This window comes from Cinclus cinclus, chromosome Z (genome assembly GCF_963662255.1).
Source record: "Cinclus cinclus chromosome Z, bCinCin1.1, whole genome shotgun sequence".
Taxonomy (NCBI): domain Eukaryota; kingdom Metazoa; phylum Chordata; class Aves; order Passeriformes; family Cinclidae; genus Cinclus; species Cinclus cinclus.
Genome location: NC_085084.1, coordinates 73,436,733 through 73,449,670, shown reverse-complemented (window position 1 = coordinate 73,449,670; position 12,938 = coordinate 73,436,733). Strand labels below are relative to the sequence as shown.

Below are 12,938 nucleotides of genomic sequence, written 5' to 3'. Positions count from 1 at the left end.
TTTGTAATGTATTTTATGTCTTTGTAAAATATTAGCCTCCTTGTTAGGGATTTGTCTTAGTCCTAGAAATAAGAACATTGTCACTGTCCCTTTCTGAGGTTCAAAAGAGGCAAAATTTCCATTTCTAATATAGGTATCTAGAATTAGTTGTAAAATTGTGATATCTTTGTTCTCAGTTTAATCAGAAGCTTTCAGATGAAACCCTTATGTTCTTGATAGGAAATGCTGAGAACTTTCTGACGGAACTCAGGTCTAGTCTCAGTTGCATAGATTTTGAATTTACACATTTTTATGTGCAGAAAGCCAGTTACTTTAAATCTTCAGAGCAATAAGCAGTACATGTATGCTTTCCAAGATGTTTCTGAATTACTTTTTTCTTGTAGTCTGTATTATATGTGGTTGTATATGTAGAATGCTTTAGTAAGGTGTAAAGGTTTTAATGGATTTTGGTGTGTTTCTAGTAGCTGTCACATATCAGCAATGTATTGATTCTAAAGTCAGGTTTATAATTTCTTTACAATGTTTTTCTGCAATTCTTTTTCTTTCTGAAGTCATAATTTTCATGCATTTCTTGCACTTTGAAGTAATTTGGGACATGTTTTGCAGGGGGAAAATGGTTTGTATCTGAGTCTTTTTGCAACTGTATTCAGAATAAAGTTCTTGATAGAAATTATTATACTAGAAATAGGTTTAATGAGAAGAATAACGTAAATTACAAAGCAAGTTTTGAGTGTTCCGCAGGCAGATTTTGGAGAAAGTGTCTTTGGACTGAAGATTTTTAGTATGTGTATTTTGTTCTGTATTTTTTTTCTGGTAACTTATTTCCTAGAACACATGCTGATTAACCAGGTGAATTCCAGGTGTTTGAAAAGGTACATATTTTATAAAGTTATCTCTCTTCATATAAAGCAAGGTCTATTTGTCAAGACCTAACTGATGTAGATGTATTCATGCCACTACCGCAGTGTCCTCAAGCCAGTTGGAATAGTGTTCACAGTTTTACTTGGTGCCATTTTTAGTTATAAACTTTTTAATATGATAGGAAATGTAACTTTCATAAACCTTTTAGTTCATCCTATACTACTTAGATTTTAGCCATTCTTTTCTAGTGTTGCCTTTTAGCATCATTATTCAACTTCTCACATGCTTCTTATGCCATGTAGCTTAGTATATTTTACTTTCTCTTATTTCATTACCCTTATATCTTTTATCCTTTCTTTTTGCTTTCTCATCCATCCCTCCCTCAAGAAAATGTCTTCTCCTGGCTTTGTCATGTGCAACATCATTGCTATAATTTATCTGAAATGCAGTTTAAAATAGGGTTGTTCAGCTAGTTCAAAACACCATTTAGATAGTTGTTCTGTCTGGGGCTAATTCCTATTCATTACAAAACTCAATAAAATTGACTCATGTTAAGCTGCATCTAATTTTTTGTAAGCAGAAAGTCTGAACAACTTTTTTGTTGTTTTAGTAAATTTTAAATTTTGAAATCTTGCCTTTATATATATTGGACTTCAAAAAGACAAGATAACATTATCACCAAATTTGGTAGACGCATTTGAAATGTTATCAAGTTATGAATGGGAGGGGTAGCCACAGTATGTGACTGCTAATATTGAATCAATCCAAGAGTCCCTTTTGGCACTTACAAAAAAGAAGGAACCTTTCTCTCTCTCTCCTGATCTTTTGAGCATTTTTCTGAAATGTTCAGAGGAAAGTTACCGATTTTTTTTTGTAGTATTTTTGTTACAGGGTCTTGTGGTAAAGTCTTGTGGCCTATTTGGTCCAGGTCAGAATGAACTGTGACATTTTCTTTGTCTGATTTTGACATCTGTGAATGTCTTTTATCTTGGTTTTAATGCAAATGTGTGTTGTTGTGGAATCATGAAACTTTTCACTTTAACCTTGTGTCTGCTATGAGGAGGTCAAGTTTGGTGTCCTTTCTTTTCAGAGCTTCAGTGAATACCTTCTCTGCTGCTTTTTAGAGCTATGCTGTTTTGGGATGGGAGCTGTTAGCAGCTTCACAGCTTCACGGTTACTGCATTCTGAACAAGACAAATTTTCCTTTGTTAAGTATGAGAGAAACTGTAACTGTCTGTGTAAGATGTCTGAGTAGGTTTATAATATGTTTGCAGGATTGTCTTTGGAAAATAAGCATCTTTTGGATCTTCCTGTATTGCCTAAAAGGAGTTTGTTGCTTTAAGGGGGAAAAAAAAGAAATGCTGATCTGAATGCTATTCCTCCATTGTGTAGATTATTATGGGATTTCCTTATCTTTACAACACAGAACTGAAGACATAACATTTTGTTGCTCACTATGAGTCTTCCTAAAATATGCTATGTTTCCTGCTGCTCTGATCTGAAATTTGGGTAAAGATGTTTCTTTGAAGGTGTTCTTCGTACATACTCTTTACAGGATCAGCTAAAAATCTTAGTGCTTAATCATCCTCATGTCATTAAAACACTTCTGGATTCTTTTGTGATATGTGCTTATGTGGTTTGTTTGGGGGTTTTGGTTTGTTTTTAATTCTAGGTGACTTTCTCAGAGCCTGTAGTAAGTCTGATTTGACATTTGTGTAACATGACAGTCTGTCTGGGTTCTAGGACTGTTGGAAATAGCTTCACTTGGGAAACAGCAATCAGTTTTCTTCTAGTAGTGACAAGAAATTGAGTATTTCAGGATGAAAAGCTGTATCCTGATTGTGTGGGCTCAATTGATTGAACTTGTGATGCCTCTCACTGATTTCTAGTTAGCACAACTAAACTACGTAGAAGAGGCTTAAGGGTACAGATGAAAACTGTGGGCAGAAAGGAAGTACCAATTCTAAACCTTGTTTAAATCCTACATTTATGGGAATTCTATAAGGGCAAAACTGGGTTATGGATGTTAGCACATAAAATTTTAGGGTTCACACAAACCTGTTTCCAAAATAACAATTTCTTGACAGACTGAAACAGACACCTGGAAATGAGAGGGGCCACAAGGAAATAACTGGAATAAAAACATACTACCCTGGGAAAGGGAGAGTTTGACATGCAGCTTGCTTCCCATAAACTGTGCTTTTGTAAAGGTTAGCATTGTGAAAAACCTCAGTTGCATATAACTTGAACTTGAAATCGGTGTCTTGGAAGTTCCTGGTAGCAGCTGCTTTTGCATGTGTCAAGGCCAGAGTAATAACCTGCTGACCATCTTGCATGTGCATGCAGCACTAGGTGGATCTGTAGAAAATTACGTCACATTTCAGAGGAAAAAGATAGTGTATTTCAGCATTTTCAGCAGAAAATTTATAGTGATTCTTCTCAGCTCAAATGTTTAAACCTTCTTCAAACTAAAATTTAATTGTAATTATAGAAAAAGAGCTTTGACTTTCATAAGAATTATACAGTCTTCCTGTTTTTTCTCTTTTGCAATATATTAATGACTACATCCTCTCAGCTCAACTGAACTAGAAGAGGGATTGGCTCACCCTTGTGGCATTAGAAGTATTTCAAGATATGTTTGGTTTGCAGGGAATCCATTTTAATATGCACTTTGTTCATTGAGCTCTGGTTATTTGGGGACTTCTCCTGGTTTAAGAGGTTCACATTTTGAAAAATGTTCCAAGTCTTGTTTAGTTAAAAGTCTGAAGTATATATAACTTGTTGAAGTCTAGGAAGATCTGATTTTTCCAACAGTGCTTTGCACTGGAATGGTTCTGCTCCTACTTGCAGGGAATTTTAAGGTATGGTGTGTATACTTTCTGTCCCATTCCAGAAAGTAGCTGAGATTTGTGTGGGCATTGTACATACTTTCTGGGGCCTTAATTTTTGGTGCTGGATTTTCAGAAGTAGATGTTGGATAAGCTGGTATTGCTACACAGCAGGAATCAACCACTGGACTCTGGAGTAATTCCTTTTATTGATCTATTACTGACAATAGAGGTAACATTTTCAGCACAGAGCCTTGTCTGGTCACTGCTTTCCTGCTATTTGTTTGCTACTTTTAGACTTTGCTACTAAGGTAAATATTTTGATTCTTGCTTCTAAAGTATTTTTCTGGATAGGAAAAATGAACTTTGGACGTGTCACACTGAATTCTTAGCAAAAACAACTAATTTGACCCAACCAACTAATTTAATTTTACTTTGATTTGTCTGAAATATGATGATTTGTCTGTTTGCAGATTGAGAAGTGCATTTTTTAATTAGTTGATTTTGAAAAATTGCTTTGGCCCATGTAAGTGATACATATTCATTACCTGATTTGTCAGAACAATTTCCTGAAAGTCTGAATCTGCTCTTGGTTCATGGACATGGATGCTTGATTGAGTTCCTCTTGCTTCTGAGAATATCTAAGGCTATTTTGCATAAATGATTTTTGCAACAGTGCATTGCAATGTATAAATGTGGCCCAGCAATTTGTCTGATGTCAATTACAGTATGCAATGCAGGCTTGTTCATGTGGGTCTGGAGGTAGATATTAATCTCGGTTTATGTGCAGGGATATGTGCTTGAAATTTTTGGCTTGAGTTTTCTTCTAGCCAAAGGCTAAATTTGACTAAATACAAATACCAGAAGCCTCATATTTGCTTCTGGAGAATTAAGAAAATTTAAACAGTTTACTTGAAATTTAGAATCTATTTTTGCTCTGTGGGAATACTACCAGCAAACAGAAAAAAAATTCAAATTACAAAACTGTTGTTTGCATTTAATAACTTTTCCTTAAATATACATTCTGTTTCATTATCTTCCATGCAATTTTCCTGTCCTACTTCATATTTAAAGCTAAAGCATCAGCAATCTTTGTTGTTGTTCCTTATGTAAGTGTTGCCTTGAAGAAGCAAAACTAGTAGCTTCATGCAGTATTTTCAGTGATAAGGAGTGAGACTCTTTCTATGCAATAATAAGAAAAATAAACAGGTCTTCTTGATGTGCCTAGAAGTTACAGATGAGATGTAAAATAATGTTTTTTGTTTGCTTATTCTCTGCAAAGGTTTTGGTTGGATTATATTCTTTATATAGAAGTTTTTGTTTTATGGCAAGAGAAGTTCTGAGGAATAACTGATTTCATTTAATTAAGGTCTTTTGTCTTGGGCTCAGTAAACGATCAGAATACATGGCTGGAAAAATACATTAATCATAAATTTCAGATCCCAAACATTAATCATCAAATTAATGGGTTGGGTTAAAAAATTATCTTAAAGATCTCATTCCAGCCCCCTGCCATGGACAGGGACACCTTACACTGGATCAGGCTGCTCAGAGCCCCATCCAGCATGGCCCTGAACACTGCCAGGGATGGGGCACCCACAACCTTTCTGGGCAATTTGTTTCAGTACCTCACCACCCTCTCAGTAAAGAACTTATTTCCAGCATCTGAACTGAATCTCCTCTTGAGGTTTAAAAATGTTTCCCCTTGTCCTAGTGCTATCTGCCAGTGTAATAAGCTACCCTCCCTCTTTTTTTATAAGCCCTTTTGAGTACTGAAGGGAGTTTTAATAGAAGAATATTAACAGATAATTGCATGCTGGATTTTGCAACTGTACAAAATACCCTAACTTCTAAAAAACAGTAAGTTGAGTTGACCGAAATTTCAATGCATATGTTGAAAAGCAGTGACAGCAAATCCAAAAGCACCCCCAACACTGACTCATAAAAGCAAGAGAGTTTGTGCAGCATTACATTTATTTCAATTGCCAACTTGCTCCTTTTTATTCAGAGTACTGATTTAGTTTTTGTACAGTGTCTTGGAAAACTGGACTGCTCTAGCCTCCTTTAATTAATTTCTATACAGACAAAAAGTCAGCAATAAGGCCAGCAGTTGCTGCAGCAATCAGACGCTTGAGAACATCATTGATGCCAATGTAAATGTGAGTTCTCTTGGCATCTTGGGAGAGTGTGTGTTGGATGTATTCCCTGCTCTTTGCCTGGATATTTCAGAGTTCCCTTTTGAAATCTCTTCCCTCCTAAGAACATTTATTTCTTCTCAGAGTATTTTTGTACTATTGTAAAATTCTTTTTTAATCTTTATATTTTAGCTTTGGTTAATTATGACCTCTGTTGTATTATGGAATGGTTCTGTTACCATGTCCAGATCCTTCTCTGACTGGTGTGTCAGGGTCCTATCTTTCAAGGTCAGAGCTAAGGACTGGAATAAAAGTAGGGAATGTGAAACTTTTTTTTTTCTTCTTTTTTTTTAGGCTGAGAGCCTTTTGTTTGTGCTACTGTTGGGGCAGATGAGGAAGAATTGTTTTTTAAAAATTTCTTAAAGCAGGTTCCAAATGTAGGACTTCTCCTTAGCACTATCTTTCTCAATCCTGCTGAATAGATTGCAGCAGAGAATTCCTGTGCATGCAGCTCCTTGGGTGGTGGTGAGGATATCTCAGTTTCCCACCCTTTTTCTGGCATGAGTGTATGTGATGTGGGTTCTGGAGTTATCCCTTCATATATGCAGTCAAAAGAGGTGCTTAAGGCACTCAATAGAGGGTTATATCCTTTTGGATACATCCTGTAGGATGCAGCTGTATACCCTTCCATAAGCTTTACAGCAGTGAAGGGGAGAGGAAAGAGAAAAGCTCCTGGTTTAAATGTACTAAGTTTGTTTTCACCAGTGTTCATTTGATTATGTGTTTTTCAAGTGATGATAGGGTATTGAGGTGAAAGTGGAACTTCCATTGTATGAGCAGGTATGTCCTCTTCAAAAGTTAAATTCACCTAAAGAAGGATATTGGGATTGTCCTGTGTTTCCATTTCTATTCCTGAAACTGTTCAAGGCACAAAATTATTTTGACAAGTGTGAAGCTGGTGGATGGAGGACTGATCACCGAGGACTTGCTGCACCATATAAGGAGCACACTGGAGCATTTTAAGGGAGAATCTGGTGGAAATTATATCATTAAATTTTCACACTTGAGAAAGAATCTAAGATATTTCAGCTTTAACCAAAAACATCTTCATCAGTGTATTGACACTCATGTCGATGCTATACTGTAGCAATAGTTAGCTATTTTGGAAGGGTGTTTATTTTCTAAACAGCTTATAACATAGGGAAGTACCTCTATACTTTTTCTTTTTTTAAAGTTCCTTATCTAAAACACAACCTTATCTGCATGAGTATTTCCTGTAGATTTAACCTTGGTATCTCTGCTTTTGTAGCTACGGTGACATGGTTATTCAAGAGATAGCAGCACTTTACATATAAGAACAAGGAATAAGGATATTTTATTTCATTTAGCACAGGTTTGAAGGTTGGTTGAGCTAATCCAGAAATAAACTGCTTTCCTTCCCTGCATATATATGCCTGACATAAGACAAAAGTTAGACTGTAAGTTTTTATTAGAAAAGGGAAGACTACCCTTTATCAAATGCTCAGAGAAGGTATTTAAAGAAGGTGAGCTTAGTCTCTGTGGAGTAATAACAAGAGTGGATATGTTAGTCATTGGCAAAATAAGAAAAGTCCAATAGCAGGTAATGTCTTTTGTGACAAAAAAGGAACAAGAAAAGGGCAAAAACGAGCTGCAGTCAGTAGGGGTTTATTTTTAATGTCCAAATGAAGATGAGTGACAGTTCTCTAGTACACAAATTCAGTGGTCAAAACTCAATTTCTAAATGCTAAGAAATGGTAAGATTCATATCCTCACCCCCAAACAGGTGGCATTATTCCCCTCTGAGACCCTGTATGTTGTTTCATATAATGTCTTCATAGTTGGAAAAAGTTGCATTTTAAAATCAAGATATATAGAGAGATTACAAATATGAATTTGCATTAACTGCTGTTTTGCTTATTGAAGACAATCAGCTCGCAGAAATGGAAAAGATAGTATTTATGTTTCCACTGTATTGACTGTCTCATAGTTATGAAAGTAGCAATTCAGAGCTTAGATTTCTAACTGTATTTTAATCTTGATGGCTCATAGTTCACAGGAAATTGTACCAAGATGTGATTTAAACCATGCATTTATTTTCCATGGTTTGAAAAGCAAAGTTAAGTCATTACTGAGAAAATAACAATTTATTCATGTTAGTTTTGATTTCATGACAGGAACAGCCTCTCTGATCCTGGAAAGCTCACCTAAGCATCAGTAAGAATCATCCTCTTTTCCATAAGTGCTTGTCTGAAGTTGCTACATCAAGCCTAATATGTACTAATACGAACACAGATTATTATATCAAAAAATAATTGTGCCGTCCATATAGAATGGTCCCATCAGAAGTCCATAAGGATGTTATCTTAATGTTTAGCCTCTCTTGAAGGATGATCTGCCTAGATCAGGAAAATCTACTTGATTTGCAAAGTCAGCACAAAGTGATACTAGATCCTTCTAAAGATTCCATATGCATAAATATTAGCTAAAGCTGTTCTACAAAGCTGAAGCTGCAAAACACAATACTGAACTGTGAATCAGATCTGTTCTTTTCCATTAGTTTTTTAAGCTATATGTGGAGAAGGGAAATACTACATCCTGTAGATACTTATAAAATTTTTTCTACTATACACAGTAAAACCCTCTTAAAAGCTTCTGAGTCTGTAATAAGATATGGGACCAGGCTTACAGACTAATTAATTTTTCACTGAGATTCTCTGATTGATCTTTGACTGTATAATATTTTGTAAAGAAATGCTCGGTGAGAAAACACGTTATCTTAAGGGTTAGTGGACATTGAGTAGTAGATGAAGATTCATTCATATCTTTCCTTAGAAACTTTTTTATTATAACAATCAAGCAAAACCATTAATTTGTTCTTCACTGGCCTGTAAGTTGTAGACAGCATTGCATGTGTTTGGAGAAGCACTGTAGTAGTGACTGTTCATGTATGAAGTTCTTTGCAATGAACTTGTTCTTCCATGTCTTCCCTTTGGTCTCAGCAGTGTGGAGTTTGTTAGAATGCTCTTCCTGGCATTAAGAAAAAGATTTTGTTATAATGGTACTTTTCTTCCGGGTTTTGTGGGGCTTTTTGGTTGTTTGCTTTAATAGTTGCAGAAGTTTTGAAGTTCTGCGTAAATGACTTCTGAAGAATACACATGTCTGTAGTTTCATTTCAGGCATATGGTGCACACTCATCACACACATTGCAGAAGGTGGAGGTTTTAGATTGGAGCTGACAATCCTTCAGCAAGATATTTGGGCATTCTATTAGATTATCAAGTAGTGTTTTAGTAAAGTTACTTCCTCTTTACTATATAAAAAGCCATGCATGCTGGAACCAAATGTAACTGAATAATGTGGAGACATGGAAGCAGGTACTAGGTCTTAGCAAACTCAGCAAAAAAAAAATAAAAGTGATTGTATATGTATTTGTAGATTTTGAAGAAGTTTGTGTTACATATTCTATTAATTGTTTTAGAAAAGTTTACCATAAACTGAAAAGGCATTAGCACATGTTTTATAACCTAATTCTTATTGCCATGTGACTGGATTCTTAGGTGAACTGGATTCTTGTAAGTATTTCTCTACCACTCTGAACAAAAAATAGTGCCTACATTATAAAATAGGAGATACAAAAGAAGGAATTTAGTAAGATATTTCTAGTGACTTTTGGGCTGCCCTGACTCAAGATAGCATAATTAATAAACTAAATATTAATAAGCCCTTGACTTGACCAAAAGTATAGAATATCTATATTGTTATGTGATATATATGATTTCTGTCAGAAAGGATGATATGTCCTTTTCCATTTATATTAGAATTGTACGTAGGTGTATAGTGATGCTTAACTCCTTTGTACCGCATAAGTAAAGCTCTATAGTTTGTTGTTTACAATCCTCAGCAGCTAAGAAAAGTGGATGTGTGGCACACTTACTCCAGGGAACATTGTGTCAGAAATAAAAACTTCAGTGATAGCTTATGGAGAGTTTTATAATAATTCTATTTGTTCTCTTTTCTGCTGTTCCCTGCTTGAATATAATACGATTTGCCTATTTCCTAATGAAGGAAGAATGGCTAAGCTTGTACAGTAATATGAAATATCTGTAACAGGAGAGAGTGCAAATCAAGCAGTTGTTGAATTTAGCATGGGAAAAATAGAAAGTTGAAACTTTTGAGACAGAAATAAAATCAGTAGTCAATTTTTTTTTAACTTATGCCTAATGAATGCTGTGATTTTTTATTTATATTTAAAGAATGACTACAGAATGAAAAGTCAGTGAGAAAAGAAAGCAGGAACAGATATTCCTAGGAGACAATAGAATAGCCCATGAGTTTTGTTTTTTATTTGAGGATTTTATGCAACTTGTTCATTATCTTATAGCTGTCTTTTGCAATGTTTTTGTTTGGCCAGATTTATTATAGACTTCATACTATGTGTGTAGTCCTGCTGATCTTAATGAAATCACCAGTGGGCATAAAATTGAAAGTACATATTAGAGAACCTGGATTTACGGCCCTCTATGAATTTCATCTGTGGAAATTGTCTTAAAACTTGTATACGTAAATTTTTCTGTGTTCTGGGGCTGGATGTAAGCTCCTCATGCACTGTACAGGCATATAAAGTATGGGGACACAGTGCTCAGACACAGTTCTGCAACAGCCAGCCTGGACCTGGCTGTCATCCAGTCAGCTGCTGGTGCACACAGAGGAAAGGGTCTGCCCGTGCTGCCATACTTCTGCCTGTCTGAGGTCAAGTGCATAGCCCACAAAATTAATCATTAACCGAGAAACATGGCCAACCACACCATGAAATATGTTCAGCATTTTCAAAAGCAATATTGATAATTTAGGTAACTTTGGTACATGGCGACTGTATAAGGATGTCAACCTGACATAAATAGGTAGCAGTGAGCACAATGTGAAGTAATCGGAGAAAATTTTATCACTTTACTTTGTATATGTTTTACTATGTTGCTTCAAAAATCCCAATATTTGAAGTTAAATTGGTTTTTAAAATGCACTTTAATGGGATGACTTGCAGAATATATTTTGATGCTACAATCTCATTGTAAGACTATTCTAATTCCAATTAAAGATGTTCAAAGAGAGAGAGAAGAAGTCCGAAGACTTTCTTGCCGTAACACAAAAATGGAAATAAGTTTTAGGTAGTTAGTGCAGTGATGTAGTGAATACAATTTAGAGGTATATTGTCATCCAGGTGATAGGGCGTTTTTTTGAGGAATGTGTGTGTATAGCAATTTGGAGGTGATATCCTCTCTAAATAACATGCTATGCACTGGGAGTGAGAGAGAGGCACTTATGACAAAAATGTTTCTTCTGTTGCTGGAAAAGGGGTAACAATTTAGTTTAGTCTGACAATCTGCAAATCTGTGTATTCGATAAGTAAGACATCAAATAAACAAACCCCAAATAAATACCTTTGAATTTATTTGGTTTCCTTGTGTCAGTTGGAAAAATTTTGCCTGCAAATCTCCTTCATTCTGACTGCACATGGGTTTAATCTTGGTTTCGAAATGATAAAAACAGTGTGATATTGTCTACCTATTTATCACTGTGGCAAAGAAACCTGATTTGTGGTTCAGCTAGCTGTTTGTCTGTATAACATAAAATTGTTTCAGTTTTGTTTCATAAAAGAATCGGGCAACAATTTGTGTTGCATCATCAAACTACCAATCTGAGGTAAGAAAAAATCTGAAGCAAATGTTGAGTTGTCAATCATTTGGCCTGTATTTAGGGATATGATCCCACGAGTTTTGCTACAGGTTGTCTCTTTTTACTGGCAAAGGGAATATCACTGTCTTACGTACAGCAATTGCTATGAATTATACTGCAATTGTTTCTGCAAACAGAAATGTTAACAAGGCACTAAGAACCCATAATTTACTAACAACTGTTAGAAAATCTGATAAATTCGAGGATGAACTGAAATAAGGTTAAACTCTACTGTCAAGTAGAGCAAGGATATCATTCTACAAAGGTAATTCAAACAGTGATTCAAAGGTAATTCATTTTTATGCCTGATAAAATATTTTATTGAAGGAAATGTGTGTCCAATTTATTGTGTTATTATTTCTAATTGTAGTGTGAAGTTTAAAAAAAGGCTGTCAAATTCATACAGGTCTATCTAACTATGATGTAACTGTTGGTGGTTATCCTGTGAGTGGTTCCTGAGAAGGGATTGTAGTATTCAGTCCTCTTTTTTATCTTCAGGTTCACATGTGCTCTTCTTACTCTCCACTAATAGGTAGCATAGATCAGTCAGTGTTAAAGGAGTTGCCTCCTGAGCTCCTGGCAGAAATTGAATCCACCATGCCACTTTGTGAACGTGTGAAAATGAACAAGCGCAAACGTAGCACAGTTAATGAGAAACCAAAATATGCTGAAATCAGTTCTGATGAAGATAATGACAGTGAAGAAGCTTTTGAATGTAAGTAGTACATAATTCTGTTCCTTAAGGTAAAAAAAGCTAATATTTTGTTTTTATAAAAAGATACACATTTTTTAAAGCTGGCTACCCTAAAACATACAGTCTCAAATTTGCTGTCCTGACAACTGTCTGGCCAAGAATCCTTGTTCCTCTTCTAAAAGAAAAATTATTTGATTGCAATTTGTCATTCAAGATGAAAAGCAGTGAATTGTTAAATTTATTTTCCTGATTACTTTACAGGAAACTGCTCCCTAAGTATTTCCTTTCTTTTCAGTTGTACCAGAAAACATTTCTAACTATTCAGATTAAAAAAAATATGCTCTAAAGAAGCAAAGAATTTACATACAAGTGTATGCAGAGAGAAATTTCATTAAATAAATTCTTGAAGTATTCTTAGTTTTATTGATAAGAAAAGTGAAAGATCCCCTATTGGATTTTTCTGACATAATAAATTGAGAATCATACTGCTCAGAAGTTTCTAAAAGTATTTCGTTTAGTATTTCTCTTGTTGTATTTCTTGGAAAACAGAAGTTATTCCTCATGACTTCTCAAAATATCGTTTGCTGCTTCTACTAGTCTTGAATTATCTGTTTTCAAAGGAAGAGAGGAAGCTTCTGCGTAGAATTTTGCTGTGCAATTGAATGA

At 35.1% G+C, this 12,938-nt stretch overlaps 1 protein-coding gene across 7 annotated transcripts in view; it reads left to right on the top strand.

Moving 5' to 3' along the window:
* Positions 1–12,938, top strand: part of NIPBL (NIPBL cohesin loading factor) — a 133,833-nt gene that overhangs the window by 78,385 nt on the left and 42,510 nt on the right. For 5 of the 7 annotated variants that reach the window (XM_062512907.1, XM_062512903.1, XM_062512904.1 and 2 more), the window contains one exon: positions 12,111–12,293. The exons of the other annotated variants lie outside the window; for them this stretch is intronic. In XM_062512907.1, coding sequence (XP_062368891.1) covers positions 12,111–12,293 — 183 coding nt within the window. The remainder of the gene's footprint in view (positions 1–12,110; positions 12,294–12,938) is intronic. 7 annotated transcript variants of the gene reach the window in all.